This window comes from Gambusia affinis, linkage group LG15, assembly GCF_019740435.1.
Source record: "Gambusia affinis linkage group LG15, SWU_Gaff_1.0, whole genome shotgun sequence".
In the NCBI taxonomy this organism is placed as follows: Eukaryota; Metazoa; Chordata; class Actinopteri; order Cyprinodontiformes; family Poeciliidae; genus Gambusia; species Gambusia affinis.
Window position 1 is genome coordinate 15,171,131 of NC_057882.1, and position 12,278 is coordinate 15,183,408.

At 39.3% G+C, this 12,278-nt stretch overlaps 1 protein-coding gene across 3 annotated transcripts in view; it reads right to left on the bottom strand.

The window, feature by feature from the left end:
- Positions 1-1,147: 1,147 nt before the first annotated feature.
- gabrb4 (gamma-aminobutyric acid type A receptor subunit beta4) overlaps positions 1,148-12,278 on the bottom strand; it is a 60,073-nt gene continuing 48,942 nt past the window's right edge. For 2 of the 3 annotated variants that reach the window (XM_044139664.1, XM_044139667.1), the window contains 6 exons: positions 12,133-12,215; positions 8,938-9,075; positions 8,151-8,303; positions 6,544-6,800; positions 5,776-5,865; positions 1,148-5,442 (listed from right to left, as the gene is read on the bottom strand). In XM_044139664.1, coding sequence (XP_043995599.1) covers positions 5,089-5,442; positions 5,776-5,865; positions 6,544-6,800; positions 8,151-8,303; positions 8,938-9,075; positions 12,133-12,215 — 1,075 coding nt within the window. In that variant the 3' untranslated portion in view covers positions 1,148-5,088. The remainder of the gene's footprint in view (positions 5,443-5,775; positions 5,866-6,543; positions 6,801-8,150; positions 8,304-8,937; positions 9,076-12,132; positions 12,216-12,278) is intronic. The other variant, XM_044139665.1, reaches the window with a different exon arrangement.

A 12,278-nucleotide genomic window follows, 5' to 3' on the forward strand; every position in this document is an offset into this window, starting at 1 on the left:
ATATGAATCGGATGGTGTAGAGTAAAAATATACGAAAATAAACCCTTTTTTTTTAAAACTCAGGTCATGCAAAACAAAACCTACAAGGTGAGGACAAAATAATAAATCCACCAGCGACAATTCGTCTGACAGTATGGAGCCTCCTAGTTTTGTTCTGGTGATTTGACGTACGTAATACGGTGTTAGCGCACTTCAGGTAAGTGAAAAGGCGGATTCCAACTGTCCATATTGAGATTTATGTGCCATTACAGAAGAAAGGGACACTTCTTCATTTATTTCTCCAGGCTACAGTTTGCTAACCATGATCTAAATTGGCTAAAGTGTTTGCTACAGTCCAGCACAGATTTGCTAGCCTTGCTCTCAGATAGCTAAAGATGTTTGCTACAATACACCACAGACTCCAACCATTTGCACTTGGGCAATTAATAAAGTGCCTTGCTCAAGGGCACTCTAGACTTTCTTGGTGAGGAACAGGAAAAAAAACAAAACATCCCACTCACCCTCTTAAGGCAACCCTGCTCCTCTAGCCATAGCAAGCTAACTAGCTGATCATATTTTTTGGGAGAACTTGTGGACTAAGTGGTTTGTGAATGGCTGAGGTAAGTGCTGAGGGTAGACTGTGCTGAAAACTCCTGAAAGGCTTCAGGTCACATTAAACGGACAAACGACAAACGCAAAAAGCTTAACCGCCAGAACGTCACCGTCCCATTAGCTGAACGCACGCTTTCATAATTAGCGTTCCCTTTGAACTGCTAGAAACTCCATCACCGCGAGAGAACTTTGTCATGATTTCTCCATTATTTTGTTCACACCATGTGTTCCTTTATGGTTTCAGATTTTTTTTTCTCGTTTTTCTTTTTTGTTAAGGTTTCGTTTGCAGAAGTATGCCAATGCTAGAAAAGCTGTCCATGCCATTAGCAGTGAGGCTAGCTGGTATTAAGAACTGCCATGTTTTTGTTCATGCATTAAGAACTATTAAGTGAAAGATATCATATTTACAGTACAATTCACATGTAATTACACATATACACTAGAGGCAAGAAAATTCACATTGAAATCAGTTTAACACTATTTTTTCCCTCCTCCTTCTCCACTTATTGAACTTAAGTGTTCAAACGAAAAGAAAAATACTCTCTAGATAAGCAAATCTCTGAAAGAAAAGTTTCAGAACAGAATGTCCTCACAGCCTTTGGGATGGAGGTGCTAATTTAATGTCCAGAAAGCTGGTAGTACATGTGGTGTTTGAAATGAACAGTGAATATATTTAGTGTGAGAATGTTTTTTTTCTTTTCTTTTTTTCTCCCCTCCATATTCGTTTAGTGTACTATCTAAAAAGTACAATACCTGAACAGGCTTTAATTTCTGGGAATAACACCAACCTGAATAAGAGTTTAATACTTGAGTCAGTTTACATTAGAAAAACGCACACTGCAAGTGCATCTCATTGAGACCACGTAGCAGGCAGTTAAACACAGAAACATCTGCCTGGTTTGCAGTGGAACAAATAAAATCCTGTGGCCACATAGTCTGAATCTAAGCGCAATTTCATAAAGATCCATCATATTTTAATTTAAACAATTTTACACTGGAATTATGCAAAATAAAAAAAGTTGACATAGTTACTACTGTAACAAAAATGTACCCATCAGAAACACCCTCAAGTCAAAATTACTACCGACATCTAACAATTTATAACGTGTACCAATTATGACGTGATCAACACTTTCTCTTTTCACGCGTTGATCTTATTTCAACAAACAGCTGGCTAAAAGAGAGCCACATCTAGTCGTGATGCCAGCTGAGCATCTCCCATAAGACAACTTCTGTAAGGCAGAAGTTAAGAATTGCAGCATACATGTCACAGGGATGTCAGCAATGAGTTAAAGGGGAACAGCAACACTGACGTGAGCTTACAGGTGTTGGGGACTACTACTGCATATGTGGGAAGAGGCTGAGTAAAGCTTTTACGCCCCCAAGCGATGTCAGTGGGTCGAGTTTTACTGCTGGGGAGGGGCAAAGATTTAACAAGCGAGAGGAATGAAGGGAATAAATAAACGATGGCTCTGGTTTGTTGTGGCTGTAAACTTCTCCGTGAGAAGTTTACGGCTAAGCACGGGATATTAGATTGTTGTGTAAAATCAGTAAAGTGCTCGCAAATCTTCCATTGGGCTAAAACAGTCTGTTTTCAAGTTCATTTAATTTCAGCGGGACACATTTGGATCTAACCTTCAGTCTTTGAGTATTACCCATCTATTGCTTGGAGAAAGCATTTTTGTCATTACTATTATTTTTTTTTTATCTTGCCACCGGCTTTTGAAAATTTTGACCTCAATTTCCTAACTGCAGACACAAAGGTGGAAATTTCAACAATTAAAGATGCTGCTTGAAAATATGACAAATGCTGCATAAAATTCATCTAAAAATAACCCAACCAAAAACTAAAAGTTGTAATACTCCACTGGTCACAGCACTGTACAAACTTCACTATTACTTAGGTAGACACATTGGTTTCTGATCAGTTTTCCTTTTTGAAGAAATCTTTTGGATACCCACCGATCCACAGAAGAAAGCATATATCTGATGACAAATCGATATGTTTGCAGCTCCTCCGTCTTTATGTTGCTCTCCCAGGGAGGAATTCATCTAATTCTTCATGTATAACTGTGGTAAAATGCTCAACACCACTGCAACTTCTTTTTTAGCTATTTGACTGAAGTGACATATGGAAAAAATTTTGTTTTGTAAAAATATTAATAAGAAATGTCATATAGTAAAGTTTGATTTGGCACACGATAATATCCTGCAGTAACTGTGTCCTCGAGTCAGCAGCGTCAGTTCACCCTTTCACTAACTGAACCCTCCATTTTGTCCCGTCTCACCTAAATTTTGTCGCAGTAAACAAACCATTTTGTACCACTATTCTTGAACATCAGTTTTCTTTTTATTGGAGCTGTAGTTATTTATGCAGCTAAAATAAAATATAGATTTATTTTTCAAACGGATTGTTTTCTGACTGGAAATAGTTTAAATGTTTCACAAGGTCTCAGTTTTCTTTTTTCTGATCATGCATAAGTGTATGAATGATATATAGGTGGGGAGAAAAAGCCAGGTTTCATTGATCTGATGTTTGAGGACCTGGCTACGGTTATAATCTTTGACAGCTTGTGACCACAAATACTCTTTGTTATCTCCTTTTGCTAGTTATTTGTATCACATTTTTCTTTTAGTAGTCCATGAGTAAAATACAGACAATTATTATAAGTTGCTAAAGAAGGTGTGAAAGATCCCACTGAAAGAGTAAACTGATGCACATCTGGTAGGAGACATTCTGAAGGAAACGGCAATGTTTCATAATTGAAAATCTTGAATACTGAAAAACCAAAACTGCAAAGGCCGGAAATTTTGAAAGGGGGAACACAACCAGCGCCCCTCCCGGTCGGTACATCAGCACTAGAAATAGAATGTGTATGTATTCCAGGGGAAAGCATGAAATACAGGCCTTTTGGTCATCATTTAATTCAATACATGGCTATTTTTCTGACATAATAAATCCCTCCTGATCTTGTAGCAGCAGTTCTGTGGATGCTGTTGAATAAGGCTACATTGACGAAACCCCCTCCTCCGTACGCCTCTTCCCCGGTACAATACGAATCCGAAATATTCTTCCCTTCACACACTGACTGGAAAACCAAAAAGAGGCTGAGCAAACAAAGATATACCATGTTGTGATTGAGAATTTGGTCGATCTTTTTGAATATACATGATCCCACATCTTCACCTAGGAATAATTTCACACAAACAACAAAGGCGACCCATCCCACCTCCCTTCCCGTTCCTGCGTAGCAAACACAAAGCAGTATCCAACGTCAATGAACTCTGCATCTAAAGAGAATGTGAGTTAATCATTAGGAGGAAAGTAGAAAAAACAAAACACAAGCATACCTTTGTGAGAATACTGAATGATTTAAATGTACAGAATATCTTCCCCCCCAAACAATCAGAACCAGCAATGCACACCTCTTGCTCTTTTATATCATAATGCCCAAACCCTAGAACATGGTCTCACTCTGAAATCACAGTTTTTGTTCAAATGAAATCATATCTACAATAAGCAGTGTTTGTTTTTACCTAGAATGAAAAACATTTTTAAAAATCCCCACCTCTTTCTCCACCGGCAACCTCAACACGATCCCACCCACATCCAACCACTCCGACGATGTAATAAGATAGAAAAAGGCAAAAAAAAAAAGAAACAAAAAAAGAGAATAAAAAAGTAATACAAGTTGACTCTGGGTGGAAATGCAGCAGTCAAATATTCTATCCGTATGCCAACCGAATGGAGACCATTTGGCCGGAGCTGATGTCTCATAAGGTGAACAATATTCACTCTAAAAACAGAAAAAACAAACAACAACAAAAAATCCAAAGAACAACGCATAATCCAAACAAGGTTGCTGTACATAGAAGAAACGGAGAGGTTTCCGTGCATGTCGTCCTCCTGTGGGGTAACGGCAGAGGGGTGGGTGGGGTGGCAGCGGCAGGGACCAAACGTGGCACCAGGGATTTCAGCGAGTCGATGCCAGGACGCGCGAGCCACCGCTGATTTCTCGAGTTGCAGAAGAGGATTTCTGAGTACGATAAGTATCAATAAAAAGTCAATGGAACTCCGAGACATCTTTTCTCTCTCTCAAGAGCTTTCACTTCCCCTCTTTCTTTTTGCATTTTTTTTTCCCGCTTTTCTTTTTGTTTTTTTTTGTTGTTTTTTTAGCAAAAATATCATGCAGTCTTTAGTTCTGAAAAACCCCTGGTTGGGAGGATCTCATGTTTGTTTCAGGAGGAAAAAACAAACAAAAAAAAGCGTTGAAATTCTTCTCGCACAAGTATTCTTAAACATTCAAGTCTTCCTAGTAATACTTTGTACAGCAGAAAGGTTCTTCGGATTTCACATGTGTATATATAAATATAATATATGGAAATATGCATATACATATGTTCAACTTGTATATGTGTATACATATTTTGGAACTGTATCAAAGCCAATTTAATGTGCTCTCAAAATATGGCCCATGATTCCTAGTGGGATGCACATCAATTCACATAGTACAACCAGTAGATTAGGTTGAAAAATCCAAAGGTGATGGGGAAAATGACCCGGGACCACTTGTCGATGGTGCTAACATCTGACAGGTTTGGGATTTTCAACTTGAGCTTGGAGGAGCGTCGCCGTAGCCGACAGTTGGCGCGGCTCCGCATGGCGCTCCGGTCCAGCGAGTGGTGGCCGTAGCCATCCCGGGGCGCCATGGGCTTCCTAAACTGGATGCCGGAGCTGTCGAAGGACATGACGGAGTTCCGAGAGTCATTGACGCTGCTCCCCACGTCGGAAGGCATCACCTCGTTGTTCATGTCCAGCGTGGTGAGGAGGATGTTCCCGTAAGCATCCACCTGCACGGAGACCAGAAAAGACACCTAAAATCAGAGCGGGGTGGAAAAATGCTAAGTAGCATTCCCCCAAAATCCCCTTAAACATCTAACATGGCATTCTAAAATAAACCCCCCTCCCACCCTTTTAGTTGTCAAGCTTAAGCAAAATGCAGGGATGACATGGGATGTATTTTTCTCACATGCAACAGAAACAGTTAGCTTCTTCAGATAAACATTTATTGGCTGATTCTTTTCATTTGCAAAACAGTGACAAGTCATCTGAAAAATGCTGACAAGAAGACTCTTTATGGCATGGGCTGGCCTACAGCTGATATGATTGCTAAATGCATGTACCCCAACTTTTCTTTGTTCCTCGAGATACAGATTTCTTCGCTGTGTAAATGACCTGAAGGTGTTGGTTTGAAACGGCACGGAAATGGAGTCCTTGCAATGCGAAAGAAAAAAAAATGGAAAGAACATTAAAACGACTCAAATACAGGCAGATATAGTCATAGTTTCTCAGAAATTGCACAACGTGTAAGACAGAGATCAACAGGAAGAACTTTTATGAAATTCTGAAAAGTCATAGCATTTAGTGCTTAACAACGGTAGCAGGGTTTGTTCAGTCTCGCCCTTTTAGCAACTGGCTTGGGGAAATGTAGCTGCCAACGCTACCTTTGTTTGTGTTGTCATGCTACCCCCACCCCCATTTCTTCTTAAAAAGTCTTTAAATACAAGGTAGCAGAGTGAAAGTGAATAAAGCCTACAGGATCGACATAGACAACAATCTAAATAAGAAATGAGAATGTTTACACCACCGTTGCGTTGGATAAATAGGTATTTCAATGAGAAAGTTTGTGCTCAATAAAAAGCAGTCAGTGCTTGAGGGAGAAGCAATGGATGATGGCGTGTGAATGCATATTAGGCTGTGGTCACGTCAGTATGCATGTGGAGGATTGCTTCGGGGTCTTGCGTACTGTATGAGTGGCTTCATGTAAAACAACTATGGTCAGAAATCTTTTTGTGTGGAAAAGTCTTGTTTTCTACTTGAACTCTGACCGACGCGGAAGAAGCAAGGGAATAAAGCGAAGCAAAGAGTCGGAAAAGAAGGAAGATGCAAACCTGTTCCCTCAGGCGCTTCTCTTCGTATCTCGTACGCTCGTTGTTGACTTTGCCCAGCCTCTCATTGATTTTCTTCTGTTGTGCAGGGCCCCGGCCAAAGAACACGTAATTTACAAAGGCATATTCAAGCAGGGCCAGGAACACGAACACAAAACAGCCCATGAGGTAGACGTCGATGGCTTTCACGTAAGGAATCTTTGGGAGGGTCTCCCTAAGGTGGGTGTTAATCGTGGTCATGGTAAGCACCGTTGTCACACCTTATATCACACAGAGAAAGAGAAACCAAGGAATCTTTGTTAGACACATCTCAGAGTTTTTGTCACGCCATATTTCTCGTGCTTTTAGATATTTCTCTAAGTGGACCCATTCTGTCCAGGGAAGGTCTATTGACATTTTTAACAAGAATTTTCCTAAATTATTAAGACCTCACAAAGTACTTCAGAAAGACAAAGCATAAAAATTAAAACAATAGTAATGACAAAAAAAAAAAAGAAAAACATTATATAGACAACAAGCAAATTCAATAATATCTTAAAAAGAATCAGGGAAAGCCTTCTTTCTTTACTTTTTCATTTGCTTTTTAAATTAGTTTTTTTTTAATTAGACTAGAGCTATCAATTGACTGAAAAATGTCACCAAATTAAACCTGATTAATCGCTATACTTAACGTTGTAAGGTTAAAACGTAAAAATTAACATTTTGTAAAGAATGCTTAAGAAAATTGTTTCTTGTCTCAAACCAAACATATTGGGTTTTCAAGATTTCATACTTATGAAAGTTTAAAATAAGTCTTTTTTTCCCCCCCAAACATAATTTAGAGACGGTAACTATAAACTAGTTGTGCTTCAGTGGAAGGATAAGCCACCGTTAAAATAAGTAAACTCCATACTACCTTGGTTTTATCCAAATGTCTCTCGTAGTGTTTTGGTTTCCTTTAAGAATGTTTTAGCACTAGTGAACTTTATTTGACAGTAATCTGACAAATAATATGCACCTATATTATTTACTTTAGTTTTAGGAAAGTGAAGAGGCTGCAAGATGTAGCTCTGTATTGTTTTACTTTACCAGGACCAGCAATAAACAGAACAATAAAACATGCGGGAGTCTTTCGAGCTTTTGCTTCTGACAAATGACATTAAAATTTTAGCAGTTTTTAATATTAAGAGTGGCAACTGGAGACACCATTATACATTTGGACAATTAGACATGAAATCACTAATAGTAGCAGTGCCAGCCTCACTGGGTGTAGTCCCTTTCAGAGTTATTAATCAGTCCACATTATGTGCAATATTAGTGTGGATTACACTCTATCCCTGCTGTTCCTATTTTCTTTTTTTAACCCCCACAACACAAGCCAATTTGTGACAACATCAAGCAGAAGCAGGGAAAATTCAAAATGAGAAACATGGCGAAATTAAATTAACGGGAGTCGCTCGTAACCCACGGCTACATGTTTGCTTGCTTATTCCGTGCCCATAAATGTGGACGATTTGTGCAGGAACATTTACACATGTGTGACAGCTGTGTGTTATTTGTTTCTGTGATAATCAGTGGATTCTTACGGGAGCAGTAAGAAGTTTAATAACGTAGCGGTGGCTGTGTCTTACCGAGGGCCACGCGAGCTGCAGAGGCATCATAATTGATCCAGAAGGAGACCCAGGAGAGGATGGTGATCAAGATGGAGGGCATATACGTCTGCAAGATGAAATAGCCTATGTTCCTCTTAATCCTGAAACTCAATGAGAGCCTTGGATATGAACCTGTGTGGAAATAGAATGGAGTGTAGTCAAGGGCAAAAGGAAAACAAAAGCCAAATCAGCGAAAACCAAAGGAAGAAGTAGGGGGAAAACGTTGACACAAGTCAAGAGTTCCAAATTCTGCACTTTGACAACGCACAGGGTAGTCATTTCTCCATTTGTTCAGATGGAGCACTTAATTTCCCCAAAGCGATAGATTCCTTTCCAGGGACAAGTTCGATTCCAATTAAACATGGCAGAAAGTCGCAAACACGGCACATTTTTCTGCAAGCCTCTATCTCAGCAGGCAGCTTCAGCATCCCTGTGAGAATTGTCACAGCGAGCTGCTTCTGCTTTTCTTTTTTGCACTTTCTCTGTCCTCTAAACATTACCAAATGAGCATTTTAAAATTGGCCGATTGCTGCTCACGCCTTTACATTAGAGCAATATGGGGTATATACACAGTGAGTGAATCTGGGGAATGCTGCAGTAAAACCAACGCTCCTTGTGCCAATTAAAAGCACAGAGTTTTAAGTCGTGCAATGCCAGTGCTGCTAGAACTCACAGCATTGTATACTGTACCTATAAAACAGTTGTTTATGGACTGCTACACTGCCATTTTAGAGGTGCTAGGACAGAAAGTCAAATAATATCTTACCTGTAGTAAACCTGACCTCCCTGGACACCAGGCGGACATCCACAATGGAGAACTGAGGTAATTCCAACTCTTTAACCCCGGTCACAGCTTTGTCATCTCCTTCCCAAAAAAATACGATGTCATCTGTTGTATATCCGTCTGTGTCACAGTCAGAGCAAATTAGAGGAGAAAGAAGACAGGGGACATTACTTTTTGATGAAGATGGAGCAGTGTCTGAATGGAGAGCCTCTACTGGTAGGCATAACTCACTACATTGATTGCATCAGACGTTGGTACACCACTGGTTCTTTTATGGTTACAGTTTTCTGGTCTTCACATTAGTGGTTTTGTACAACACTGTAGGTTCATCAAAGAACTTTAACAGGGCAAAACTTTAAAAAAGTGACAGAAGTAATCTCAGTTTAAGATACAGCCTGGAATCCCACGCATTTCCAAGGCAGGGCAGTTTTTCAGCTCCCTGGATACAGACGTCTTCATCAACACCATCTCTCTTAAATTACCTTAGACTGTCTTGATCCATCATTGCCAATATTATGCTAATTGTGTCACTCTAACTTGATCAGAATTCTATTATATGCAGATGATATGTTCCTGTTTATCATATCCAAAGTGAACCTTCAGAAGGCTTTAGAGTAGTCAGCACTTTGAAAATGTCCTGCTGTCATGTCAGAGGATGAAAGCAAGTATATCAGGGTCAAGATAAAGTCGACATAAAAAACAGATGGGGCAACTACTATGCTGTGTAGCAGTTGTGTCAGTCTCTCGTAGTAATAAAAGGTCACCCTTTTCATCTACAGTCCAACATCCATCTTTGGTTATAAACTTTGAATAAGAAGCAAGCTTCCTCATAAGAGGTTCTGGCTTACCCTCGGGAACAAGGTTTTATGGCTATTTATGAAAAACTCAGGGTACAATCGCCATTCCTTTTCATCAACAGACATGAGTGGACATAGTTTGTTTCAGTACCTTTCTGTGGATGTTCTTGGCCATATGCCACATGGATCAGACCCCCCAGGACAGAGCCAGGACTTGCTGAAGTATATTTTATGACTGGCTTGGCAATGCCTTGGAGTCTTTTTAGCTAATCTGGAAGAGGCAGCTGGGAAGTGAGTCTGAATGTGACTACTTTAGCTGTTTCACCTCTGACCCAGCTCCACGCAAGTGAAACACAACAGAGTTGTACAAAAATAACTCCATCGATGGTGTTATACAAAAGTATCACAAAAAATGTGCTACTGCAGTTTCCAAAAAGATTGGAATAGAATTATTGCTTCATCTATACCATATGTTTAATAATGTCTAAACATTATGTCACATCACTATCAGAGTAATTGTCGTGCATTTTTTGTATAAAATGTTTATAGTTGTCGGAAGGTTGGGTTTAGGGGAAATATGGACCATCCGACACAAACACGTTTCTAGAACATGTCACGCTCAGACCTAAATCTGTCAGCCAACAATTACGTGCTGCGCTCTCTCCAGACTCCCATGAAGCTAAATCACTATCACTGCATGTATTACGACTAGCATGAATATTCATTAACATGTGTCACATGCAATGACGCTGCCACACATTTCCTCCTGGCAAAGCAATTGAAAGTGACTACAGGAATAGATTTATTGCAATAGGCTAGTATGCACTTACTGCAGAGCTATTTCTCAATCGGGGTAAGTGTTACCACATTTCACATTCCGCAGCCCTACATACGGACCTGGATGGTATTAAACTTACTACAGGACCAGGATTCATTACCATTAAATCTCTCCGAGAGGTTATAGGGTAAGAAAATGTGACATTGTCCATGAAATTGAAGCAACTGACTGCCTAATCCATCAAACTGATGGTTAATGCACCTGAGTCAATAGTGCAAAGCACTCCATGAGCATAAACAGCAGATATTTTTGCAACTTTTTAATTCATGGCCTGTCTATATTTCATTGCTTACTCCAGCGCCCGGGAGGTAACACTCTGCAGTTCTTATTCTGAACAACTCGTACCAAAAAATAAAAATAAAACATCTGATGTATTGAGCAGGATCTGCGTGACTGATGGCGTGATCAGTGAAAATGATCACACAAATGCAATTTTTAATTACATGACAAGCTTTTTCTTCTTCAGAATAACGATTTGTCCAGCTTATCCTGAAAGTGTCTGGAGGCATGATTTGTTTGTGGTATTCTTATGTGTGTGTTGGGGTGAGTGTGTAAGTGCGTAAAACACCAGGTGTCTTTACATAAACTCTTGACTGTGTTTATTTCAAGTGAAGGTTAATTCATGATCACTGTTTGGAAAATTCAATGATGAGTAAGCAAAAATGAAGGTAAAATTTTTACCCATGAAATGCTTTACATTTTGGTGCCATTTCTTTTAAAGCAGCGCAACTAAAAGTTAATTATGGAGGATATGTATGCAGAGATCAAGAGCCAAGAAATGGAAAATCTGTAAACTGCAAATATTAGAGCCACAAATTTGGCCTTTATGGAATGTTATCAAAAAGGAAGAAGAAGTTTTGTTTCCACTTAGCTACAAGCCATGAAGGAGGATGTGGCTACAGTTGGACCAGGATGTATGTGAAACTGTATTTGTTGTGCAAATATTAGCACTGTTCAGCTCTAAAATATGTTTACTCAGAAGTGTCACGGAAGCTCAGAGTTAATGGGACTCTTACCATATCTTTTCTTTCCACATAACAATCCTCCACTACTTTGTGTTGGATCTCATCAAGCACATTTGAGCTCATGTTTATAACATGACAATGTCAAAAAAGTTAGGATGCATGAATACAGTAGCATTTTTTCATTTGCTTAACTGGTAGAAAAACACTTATTGATCAAAAATGATCAGCGAAGCTAATTTGGAACGATTAAGTCTTTCCAAAAAACTCAGAGATGCATAGCATCAGTTGCTACTTACAATCACAGTTTTGCACTTTTTCAAAGCATGTTTCATGTGAAATTAGCACATTTGTAAATAGCAGCCATAGCAGCAAGTCCTTATTTAAATTTCCCCACGTATGTGACCTAATACTGTTGCCCTGATACTCTGAAACTGAGAATGACTTCAAGGTATTCATCAACCAGTAAATGCTTCGTACTAATCATGGCATATGCTCTCAAGGGTTAATGAAAGCAGAAATCAATTTGGTCAGAGTGACTGAATATTCATCATGATATGGATTTATTTGCAGGACTTACAGCTTTCAATTTCCAGAGTGCAGTTCTGTTCATCCAGAGGGTATCTCCTCAGGTCCATCATACAGGCAGCAGTAGTTGTTATTCTAAGGACAGAGTGGAAAGACGTGAAGACACGGATTAATACACAGAGTATTTATAACAGCTTT